Below are 12,376 nucleotides of genomic sequence, written 5' to 3'. Positions count from 1 at the left end.
TCTACAAAATGTTAAGTGTTGGATTTCAGTTACTGTGTCATCTCCGTCGCTTCTATACATATCGACAACAAAAAGTGCAAAGTTTTACTCGAGCAACGACGAAGTGTGCCATTCGTCGCGATCGCATAGGAACGTCGATGTGATATTCATCTCGAATGCCAATAGTTACGTCAGGCCTAGAGATTATAGGGCGTTAGCCGTCATCAAAGTGATAATTTTCGACGACGCTGACGATACCGAAACCCAAGAGACTACAATATTAATAGGTAAGTGTACGATACGAAACTGACTTTTTGTGTACTTTGTGAACAACTGTTTCTATTTTTTGTGTCATTAAAAAGCTGCCACCGTACTAATATATACGTTATATATATGTACGGTGCATATTATATTATTATGTATTAGTGGGCCCAAACCACACAGCACTGCAAATTGACGCAAATGACGTGTGACTCGGCCCTAATATACGCAGTGGCCTCAGTGCCGGCGGATTTCAAGGCTTTCTACGAGATAAAAAAATAAGTCACTCAAATTGAATATATAAATTATTGAACTATTTCTGTTTATACCTACATATTATTCAGTGACGACCCTAGTGTTTGTAGATTCTGCAAAATTGTTGGGTCTAACGACCTACCTATATTAATATTTATTTTCAGCTATACTTAGGTACCTTAGTTAGACAGACAAATACACCAAAAATCTTAATTTGATATAGGTACACACTATCTACTGAAAATTGAACCATTTCCACGTAACCTACTCTCAAACAATGGTGGTTTTAGATACGCGGAGGTCTGTGACGCTGATGGGTTTGGAGAGTCCCTTGTGAAAATTCTGCTTGTGCGATTGACTGCCATAACAACATGTATTACAATACAATAATAGTTATATTGTCAGGATTTTTTATGTTTCGACTAAATTTTTAAAACTAAGATACTTTCTAATGAACCGACCTCATCGTCTGCTTCGCGGAAAACCGCCACTGCTCACAAAAGATATGATTTTTGTATTAGTTCTTTCATTCGCCGCCCACATGCAACGCATGACCTGCCTACCCCCACGAATGTCAGTTATCTATTCACAAAGCTAGATTTAATGCATACCGCGTGTTTGTGTAAACTGATCGATTTTCGTACTTATAATGTTAACTGCGGGTTTAGAGGGTGGGTTCCTTGCGAATTTTAATTTCGAATACGAATTTAGCCTGTGCGAGAAACCGTCAGTGAATTTATTTACAAATGGGCTGCAATTGTTTAAATTCTTTTAGTTAGTCGTAGTAAAGTTCTTACCGATAACTCTATCGTAAAATTTTAGTATGGTCGCAACAAATAACTCGAAGAGGGGACTCATTGCCTAGACCAGTGATTTCCAAAATTTGTGTTACTATGCCCCCTTTTAAAAAAAATCTAATTTTGGCGCCTCCCCCACCCTTTGTTTAAAAAAATAATACAGACCCATTTTTAAATACTAAGAAATGTATCAATACAAAAAAATAAGAAAAGTTTTTAATAGAATAATTCCAATGTTTTATTATGTAGATATATATTCATATTTAAATTAATTGGTTTTTAATTCGGTGGATGTGTTTGTTTATTAGCATAACGTTTATCATCACATCTAGGTGTCATTGCGCAGAGTGCTACTCGTAGCTCTTTATCTACTACGAAACCGGCTCGATATTTGGATTTCATTGCAGCTAATGCAGAAAATCCCGTTTCACATAAATATGATGTTACGAATGGGAGCAGTACTTGCATTGCGTTGATTTCATAATTCTCTGCAAATTAAATACTTTTGTTAATTATTTTTCATTACTGAATTGTACAAACATAAACATAACGTTTTTTTTTGTTTAATACCTCTCACCTATGTACTCTTCACTGATGTCATGTAGAGTTTTTTTTATCTACAAAATCCACCAGTGTATAATATATGTAGCCTGATTAAACTAAAACCCATTCTTGGAATTTGTGTTTAGAAAAAATATTTTGTTTAATTTATTTTACGACTAATCGTATTGATTATGCGTCACTAGGAAGCGATGTTCCCTGTCTCTGTTAAACCTTAGGGGCGGCATGGTATATGAAAGTAAGGTGAAGCCGGCAAGTATGGTGAAACAGGTTGGTAATCAATTTGCGGCAAAATTTCCACATTATATGGGTACGTTAAAGTTCGGCCACACCGAAAACAAGTCGCGCGACAACTCGTTAAATTTTACGATAAGCATGATAATTATCGTAAAATTTCTTAAGCAATTATGATAATTATCGTAAAATTTAACGAGTTGTCGCGCGACTTGTTGCCGGTGTGGACCCGGCATTATACTGATCAAAGTAAATCTTCCGTGATGCCCTGCATTTTTTTTTATCGCGTCGCCATTTCTCGTGAGTTATCGGCTGTTGTAGGCATGCTTCATTCAGTTGTATGAGGAAGCCAAATCGTTGCCTATCTCTACTTTTAATACATCTATGGTTAAACCCCACCCACAAAGTCTACACACCACAACACGTCATGGCAACCATACTCGATTGCATGCGGCTGCAGCAAATTGCTGCGATTTTATGGTTGCTGACGATCCGTGCGGGATTTTACGAATCATTTATTATTTAGTATTTTGGTCGCAATAAGCTCGAAATGACATGATTGTAATAAGGCGGTCACAATTCTGATTCGCGTCGTGTGGCCCATGGCCGGCAAATGTTTGTCGTCTATCGACACAGTGTCGGTGCTGCAACACGCGTCATTATTTTAAATAATTGTGGCTCAGTTTTTATTTCACCAAGATACTGTCAATACAAAAAACGTACCTACAGAAGATACAGAAAAAACTTCATTTATACAACATACCCACTCAATATGGTATTAAAGAAAATGAATAGTCATTGTGAGACAATAATAATATTTTATATTGAATTGACCACATTGTAACACCACAAATAAAGTTTAATGATACAAATTAAATTAGGGCCTTCTTTATGACATATTTATTGAATAAATATATTTATACATTCCTGAATAATGCAGCAACCGTAAAGTAAACAAAGAAATGGTTTATATAAAAATCTATGAATTTAAATATATATCTTTGGCCAAATTCTCCTTAAAGCAATTTTAATGTTAACAAAACTTTGTTGGGGACATTGTAACATTGAAAACATGAAAACATTCTAATTGGGGACGTTGACATAATTCACATTTATTTTATAACATTTTTCTTATTGTAGGTTTATCTTTGACTTGAAATTAAAAAAAATCTTTTTAATGTTTTCAGATATATTTATTAAATAATACAGTTGAAATTGTAAAATATCAAAAAAATGTCTCAAATTGTAAGCTTCATATTTCTCCGCTAGGTGCCTTTGGTAGAAAGGCTTAGTAAAGACATCACCTCAACCGTGGCAGTCGTAGCATAGTGGTAATGCACAGGGCGCGATACCCAAGAGACGCAGGTTCGATCCTGCCGGGTGTCTTGCTGTTTTCAAGATTTTTTCTTTTGGCTATATTTTCTCATGTGTGTTTTCAAAATTATGTAGGTATGTTCAATACATTGTAGTTCTAGCAACACGCAGGGCTCGAAATGGACAGGAGCGCACCGGAGCGCCGTTCCTGTTCGTGAAATCGGTAAAATTATCGCTCCGTCTCGTGGAAAAAATAATTTGACCATTTGAACCAGATAGGCCAAAAATAGAAAATCTAACACACTTATTTTTATGAAATACCCATAAAATTTGATAGCTGGAAATATCTTCAGAAAACTGTCGAGCGCTCCGGTTCGTAAACTTTTCCATTTCGAGTGCTGGCAACACGTAAACACTTTTCACGTATATAATGACGTATTTGCATAATTATTATTCTTCCATATATTTACAACGGATTTAATGACAATTATTATTATTGTTTTAACAATAATTACATAGATAATATACTTAAATGGATTTCTAAGACAGGGAATAAAATATTCTGATGACAAATATTCATCTGGCAATGTTTTGGCCGAAAGCATCTCATTGAAAAAAAGATCTATTGCGCACGCTTCGAAAATAATATAAGTACTAATATGCTCCAGTTTCACTCTTGTTATGATCTATTTCGGTATATTTTCTGTCACAAGTTTACCTAACAAACGTCTTTCAAACAAAACTTTTAAAACATTTTCTTTCGATCGCTTTTACTAATATATTTTGTTTATTTGTTTTTTTATTCGACCGTCTTTAATTTATTTCGGCATGGCAGAGTGCACAGGTATTGTTGGAGCGAAAGTTTCATTCGATTTATTAAGATTTAAAAAAAATCTAGATACCTTGATAGACAGGTAGGTAGTGCAGGTACTTAATTAACTTCAAGAATCAATGTCAGCCAATCAATTTTTATCTACCAGGTATATTCTTTTTTTATGTAGGTGTGTCCGGTATTAAACATTACAATTTACACATTATTTACCTACATTTTTTTTCTGTAACCAATGCAGTATTTTTGAAAATGTTATTATACTTACCTATTTACATTACTAAACATACAGCATATTATTTTACATTTAATAATTTATAAAAAAAATGGCTGTGATGTGCATGTCTTTGTTGTTGTCGGCGACGGTCACCAATTAATCATTGGATTTATAATGATTAAAAAAAATAGTTTAATGATTCTTTTAAATTCGGCCATTCTGTGGTGCAGAGTAAGTCAGAAAGTTTTAACATTATTATTTATCTGTGTGACGAAACCGATTCGTCAAAATATTTTTAAAAGGGGGCCTCGAAACCGTTCAAACCAGTCATACAATTAATAAACTATACTCACCAAAATATTAAAAAGAGATAAGCGAAAGAATAACACAAAATTGTGTACAGGTAAAAAATAGTTCTAACTTATTGTGATTTTATTTTTTCATCGTGAGAGACCTCAAAATCATTCAGTACATCGAGTGTCTACCTCCCTAAAGTGTTTATTGCAGTAGAAATAGTATCCCCCAGCATGTTTCCTCTGTCAATCAGTCGCTTGGTATGATGATTATTGATGTATTGTTTTTCTTTTTGTCGGCAGATATAGACAGCAGCGATGCAGAGCATCTGTACGAAACTCTTTCGCATCCGCTGAGCCAGAGCGAGGTGTCACAGGCGCGCCCCCCGCCACCACTTGATGACTTCGACTCCTTCGACAGCGACTCTGAATCGGAGCAGTCATTTGTTCAAATGCATAAGGTGAGATGATCTCTACAGCAAACGACATGAGGTACCTGTGGAGATTTTAGATATATTTTATAAATAATTAATAAAATCATACTAAGGTGAATACTCGCCTACCAGAGGCACCTAGCGGAAAAATACGAAGCTTAGCGAATACAATCTGAGACATTTTTTTGATAATAATTAGAAGAGTTTATGAAAAAGGATTTCAAATTAAGTACCTATACTGACACATTTTTTATTTTTTACAAAAATTGATATTTTTTTAAATATGTAAGTAGGTAGGTAGGTATATAAAATAAATATTAAAACTATAAATTAGTCAAAAATCTTTTAATTGATATGTAATAAGATGAGATCTTAAATGTAATAAGATGAGAACTAAAAAACTACCTAACCGAAAAAAAAATCTTTTTTTTAAAATGGTACATGTTCAAACACGCGCATTAACATCATTTTACTCCCTACGTCAATTATAGTCTGTCAATTTATGGCTACGGCCATATATTGTAGCTTAACCACTGGGGAATGCCAAAAGAAATGGCGTATTTCAAAAAAACACTACCTTATTCTTAGGTCAATAACTATTATAAAGCAATCATTATTCGTAAAATGTTTATTACACTTGAATGGTCAAAGACATAGCTTATAATGAGTATCTTTAGAATTATCTTCAAATGTGTTAATCTTGCCCATTTTTTGAATAATAAAATCCCTAATTCTTGTCAAATTTGGCAAACAGAGATTATCAATATAATTTTTTATCGTAAATATTTTACTAAAATTATCTCGTCATAAATTATACTAATGGTTTTATAAATGCGTTTAAAAATTAATAAATGTAAAAAATCTTAACACCACTGCACAGTTATGTACCGAAATATGACTATATTCTAAAACATTAGAGCGAGAGGTTTAAAAGAATACTATTTTATGTAATAAAAATACTTTATGCAGTCATCAAATGTTTAAAATAAATATAAAGGATAATAAGGCTTCAAAATTATATAAGTAGATTATCTACAACGTTTAAGGTATGTCCAGGATCATGCTTTGAAAATAGAAAAAAGCTCCATTTTGACCCACGCTGAGCATGTCCGCCCTTAACTCAAAAATCAATAAAAAAAAAAGTGATAAATATGATATGTCATATTCAGGCAGTTAAGTAACACAGCTAACATATTGTCTTCTTTTCTTTCGACCATGTCCGATCCTAATAGGATCATAATATTGGCCTCCACAGAGTGGTGGTTTGTATTGACAGATTTTGTTTTTACGAGAAATGGGTGTCAGCCACTTGCTCAACCTGTTGGGTCCACACACAAAGTGAAAAACAATATGTGTACTTGCCAGACCCAGAATTCGAACTTGGGACCCACAATGCAATAGGTCAACGCTTAAACCGCGCGGCCATCATGGGCTTACTTGATTCCAAATGCATCCCATTAGAATCTCCAATTGGACTTTTTTTAATCCAATCTGGGATAATTTTACTAACTGCCTAAATACGACATATCATATTATTTATCACTTTTTTTAAAAGTGATTTTGGAGTTAAGTGATATGTTAGAATAGCCATGCTGTCAAAAAAGTGCAAGAAAAAAATATAAATAAAATGCTGCAATTCTTAAATTTGAGTATACACGGGGATACGTTCCCAATACTACCGTGCAAAACAAAACCGTGTAAAAAAAGATAAGGTCCCAATTTGATAAGGTGATAATTTGAGTCTTCTCAACGCGAAAACTTATTGTGAGTTATTTCTTTTCAGAGTGATGTTGTGGATATTGCACACGCCGAATTGCCTGAACCCCCGACCACCAACAACTCTTACACCCTCACCAAGTTCGCTTCGGCAGCCGGCAAGAAGATGAAACAGCTCAAACGCAACTTCACCAAGAGTACACGGAAGAAATCTATCGGTAAATTAATTTGGAACCACTCTGTTCTCAAGTTGGTCCAGCCAGCTGTTAGGGCCTGTCGTTCAGTGAAGATTTGATCTAATTATAATGCAACAATTTCTTTCAGATGGTGAGAATGAGAAACGTCTCTCCGTGACGTCGATAAAAGATAATAATTCTCCGATTTTGCCAAATGCATCAAAAGAAGAAAGCCCCAGATTGAGAGACCTTAGTGGAAACCGATTCGATAATTCGTACATTAATACTAGACTGCCTCTTGTTGAAAAAATTGAAAATTATCCACAGTTGAAACTAGAACTAGAATCCAAATTCCAAAACAAATTAGGAGCCCCGGACATCTCGCCCAGAAGTAATTCTCAACTTTACGGCAGGAGCTTGTCAACTATTTCTGGTGTAAACCCTCAGCATAACATAGAAACGTCAAACCCAAATCTCGGTGTTAAGGTTAGATCGAATGAAAGTTCTAGTGAAAATGTGAACTCTCAAAAAATATACGAAGCCATTCCCATTGCTAAAAATAAAAGTGAAAAGGATGTCAGCACTATCTCAAGGAAGACTTATCTGTCGTTTAAATCAAAGTTTAGAAGAAGCACCTCAGCCACCGAGGGTCAGAATTCACCAGCTCCTCTGTCTGTGAGGAAGTCTGTTTTCTATCTCAACGAATATGTGGATGCTCCAGAAAATATCCAAAGGTAAATAATTCCATTCTGTTTAATTAATGTAAATATAAAAATGTGATGTTTAACTGGTAACTACATTATAATATTTTTTTTTCGACCATGTCCGATCCTAATAAGATCATATTATGGGCCTCCACAGAGTGGGGGTGTGTATTAACAGATTTTTGTTTTTACTAAAAATGAATGTCAGCCACTTGCTCAACCTATCAGGTCCATACTCTGACTCATACACAAATTGAAAAACAATATAGGATTGTGTACTTGCCAGACACAGGATTGAAACCTGGTATCCACGACGCTATAGGCTAACGCTTAAGCTGCGGGGCCACCATGGGTGTCATTATATTGTACCCTCTTAATCCGTGGGTTGAGTTTGACTCCCGCATTTGGCAAATTCACATGTTTTTTCAATGTGTGTTCATATCATATATGTTAAGTGTTAAGAATGTCTAACCAATATTTCATTGTAAAACAATATAAATAATACTTTTAAAAGTTGTTTAAAAAGGTTTACATCAACATGTTGTTTCACCAATAAAAAAATTTATACTTCATTAACGTCTTTGCTGTAATAAAATTCTAATCTAGCTCTTGCTTTTTTCTCGCAGTAACCGAAGTCAGTCATTCATTGACGTCCCGCCAATTCCGCCGTCCAGAAAGCATAACAGAAAATCAGCGCTACCGATACTAGAAACAGAACCTGCAGCCAATAACGAACAAGTGCCAGATAATGTCGATGTGATGAATGAAAAAAACACCTCGCCGGTGATAATGAACAAATTAAATTCATCAAGACTGTCTAAAGTCCGGCCGAACGGACCCCCTCCACCGCCACCAGCTGATCATTCACCAACTGGTAAAACAATTTTCACAATTATTTCTGCGCAAGCATATTATGAATGTAATATTATATAAAATATTTAGATAAGGCATAAACCTGATTGTTAGAAGCATGTTCAATTAATGTGAGACATATTAAGTATTTTACCCGGGTTTATAGACAGCAGAAGTTAAAATTCTACAATAATATTATTGAGATTTCAAATTTTTCACTACATTTATCAAATCAAGCATAAATTTTCATGATATTGTAATATGATCATTTGGTTTATAAGCCCCAAGTAATTAGAACCATAAATTCTAACTACCAATACCTAGTAAAAGTATCAACTTATCTATTTCCCAGAACCACATCCTGTTGGTGAAACACAACGATGTGAGTGGTTTATTTTTTTTGTATACAAGTAGGTATCAGTTTGAGTGATTATGTTACAAAACCCTTTGATGCCAGTTTGTAGGAATTTTGTTATGCTTTGGGTCATATTTTCATACTCAATTCATGAGAAATCCCTAGGCAGATATTTAAGAGTTTGGTATAATTTATTAGTTGTATGACTACTTCGAAATGTTACAAGGCCTGCTTTTAAATCTTTTGGTGAATCAAGTGTCATCTACTTCAAAAAAAATCGCCGCTGATCCATGCACAATGCATAATTACCACAGGTGAATAAACACAGTGCATGAAGATGCCGAAAGGCGAGACCCGTCTCGCTAAAATGGAGTAGTATAAAACTGAAATCAATTATAATTTAAATTCTATAAAGCCCCTGCAATCGATACTATTAATTTTATGATTATAACATTTGATTTATATACAGAAAATAGTTTACACTAAATGACACTTATTTTGTACAACGGCTTGTCATTGATAAAAATGGTGAATGGTCTCGGGTTAGAACCCCATGTCTGGATCAAATTCTCATATTTTTTTCCATTCACATTATGATTGTTTGTCTAGATTGAGCGAATGGCCAACAACCGATTTTCATTAAAAAAGATACTTCCACGCAATGGAAATCAATATGAGATCGAGTGATAAAGATTACGTCCAATTACCTACCATGATAATTCGTCGCCGTAGATGTCAAGGGAGCCAAGCCACAAATTTGGCGAAAATGAGTAAAGTACACAAAAGCATTTTAAAATCATCAAAGATGCAGTGGTCAATGGATTTAAGCCACAAAACTCTTTTGACTACCACACACGTGTGCCAACTGTACATTTCAATATTCAGTGGTCAAGAGATATAACACACATAACTTCTAACATACTATTTTTTTTAGTTATTTGTACAAAATAATATAAAGATAACACCATAAAGTATATTCTATGTTCAAAGTTTCACCTTATATCTTTAAAAACAAAAAAAATCAATAAAAAAATGTTACTTTTTTTTGTCACACAAAATCTTTGCAAGCATATTTCTCAGCATTATGATTTTGTGGACTGGCTCCCTTGACATCTACGGCGACGAATATTGTCTTATTTTACTTACTTCAAAGTTCACTTGTTATGCCTATAAACATGACAAAACATTTTATATTGGCTAACATTTTCTTTTATTAGGGATATTGGTAAACGGAATTATCTATTAATTCAAAGTTGATAAAATATGTGATAACAATAGAATTTAGCAGTATTGATATTTCATTTGTAATGTGAACATATTGTGTAGTATTTCATATTTACATAACTAATTCTTTCAGATATCAAAAGAATGTACCCCAGCAAAAGAGACAAAAATGGAGGCAAAACTACATCCTGGTATGCTGAATGTGGATTGTTTAAACCGACGGAGCCGTATAGACCTGAAACCAATGGCAACGGTACGGATCGTACATCAAGTAGCTCATGGTAAGCAATAATGATCATTGTCAGATTATTTCAGCACCTTAGATCTAAAAGTCACATTTATGCAGGAGAGAATTTTGAATAATCTTTATACCTCTACTAAGTAAAATACTAATAACGTATTGGACTGCAGTTGTTTTAGAATTATGTATCTATCTTTAAAACCAGCAAGCACTAGAGGTCATGTTTTTAGCATTCACAGTCGGCATCACAATTTATCATTTTTTCACGGACTTTTTGACATGTAATAAATAGTTGTTATCCATTCGCTCAACTCATTGGATATTTTCTTTGGATCCAAACACATTGAAAAGGCAACATATAAAACTGCTATGAGACTGTATTGGAGTCTGTCCACTACTACACTGCATGTACTCACTTTTAACAGAATAAACCTTTGGGTAATGATTAGTTATACAAAATCATCATAGCATAATGTGAATATCTAAATAATAATAATAAATAAAATACTAATAATTAAAGAAGTTATTACAGAAAATCATTAAAACTGAGGGTAAATGCTTTTTTCCTTAAATTAAAACTTAATAAAGCTCAATTAAAACCTGAATTTAGATAATAAATCGGCATTTGCGGCTTAATTCCTTTTTACAGAACGTGTATTTGGTTGTATACATTGTTAATATCTAATAAAAGCACTCGAGGATTACCCCCTTTTTCCTAAACACAGTCGATATGAATATCAAAGATCGCAAAATACTGTAATTTCTTCCTAATTACTCTCCAATAGAAAGTTTACGTAATATATTTTACCGAATATTTTTTGGTGGAAATGATGTTAAATATAATGTGAATGTTGTTGAAATATTAGTTAATAAAATTAAATCTCATGAATCGAAATACGGCTTATTCTTAATTTTTGAACAAACAGATTTAACGTAATGCTATTTTATGCCCTAAAACTATTTAATATAATGTTTAATAATTATATGAAGAACAAAGATGGGTATCATAATGACACATTATACATATATCTTTTCTCAAAAGTTCACAAATTCTATTTACTCCAAATCTTCATTTACGACCTACTTAGAGTATTTTCGCCCTTAAAAATCAATGTGATGATTGTCATTGTCAGGTATGCGGAGATCGGTTTGTACCAGGCAGGGAACATTTCTACCAGCAGTGGCGCGAGTAGCAGTCTCAGTGGTGCAGGGACCTGTTCCACCACAGCTGCCCCATCTCCCCCTACCACACCTCCACCACCTGCAGGAATATTCAACCATGAACCCCTCTATCAGTTTTATGATGCTGCAAAACATGAGGTATTTCTAATTATTCAGAGTTATATAGATATAGTATATCAGAGTTATATTAAATATTTTTGACTTAATTTCCTAAGGATATTTTTTTTTCATCAGCTCTCCAATTCAACGTGGATCTTAGCCGCCTTACAAAGAGGTTTATTAACAATTTTATGAGAAATGTATGTTAGCCACTTGCTCAACGTGTTTATGTCACACCGTCTATGTTCTGGGTCGTAACACGTATTGAAAAACAGCACGTGAATTTGCCAGACCCACAACTTTATAAACAGACACGTAACCACTCATACATTGCAGGTGCTAGTCAGATTTCAGCTTTCAGTGACTGAGCGTAACCACTAGTGGTTTCCACAGGTCATGTGTACATGTTTAGCTCATGTGTTGGCCATTTCACATCATTGCTATAACTATACGGTGGCCAGTTAGTGTATGTTCCGCAATGTAAAATTAAGAGCATTCTGTGTATTTACAGTGATTAACTTGAATTATTGAGTTGTCAGCACTTGTTATCATATTATAAAGCAATGATCGCAACCCATTTTTGTGGTAGCCAAGAACATGCGACCCCTCGCCATATAATTATATCAGTCATCATATCACATCAAATTGAATTT

The 12,376-nt window shown here is 34.1% G+C and overlaps 1 protein-coding gene across 5 annotated transcripts in view; it reads left to right on the top strand.

Moving 5' to 3' along the window:
* LOC147064810 (uncharacterized) overlaps positions 1-12,376 on the top strand; it is a 132,405-nt gene that overhangs the window by 110,125 nt on the left and 9,904 nt on the right. For 2 of the 5 annotated variants that reach the window (XM_085958060.1, XM_085958061.1), the window contains exons 3-9: positions 30-266; positions 5,044-5,201; positions 6,958-7,108; positions 7,215-7,800; positions 8,397-8,644; positions 10,335-10,482; positions 11,576-11,762. In XM_085958060.1, the coding sequence (XP_085814186.1) occupies positions 30-266; positions 5,044-5,201; positions 6,958-7,108; positions 7,215-7,800; positions 8,397-8,644; positions 10,335-10,482; positions 11,576-11,762 (1,715 nt within the window). Of the gene's footprint in view, positions 1-29; positions 267-4,114; positions 4,246-5,043; positions 5,202-6,957; positions 7,109-7,214; positions 7,801-8,396; positions 8,645-10,334; positions 10,483-11,575; positions 11,763-12,376 lie in introns of those variants that run through there. The other 3 variants (XM_085958063.1, XM_085958059.1, XM_085958058.1) reach the window with 3 other exon arrangements.

Source organism: Rhyacophila brunnea, unplaced genomic scaffold, assembly GCF_057557595.1.
Source record: "Rhyacophila brunnea isolate RB1 unplaced genomic scaffold, BYU_Rbru_1.0 scaffold_7, whole genome shotgun sequence".
Lineage (NCBI taxonomy): Eukaryota > Metazoa > Arthropoda > Insecta > Trichoptera > Rhyacophilidae > Rhyacophila > Rhyacophila brunnea.
Note: the sequence above shows the minus strand (reverse complement) of the source record. Positions and strands in the feature narration are given on the sequence as shown.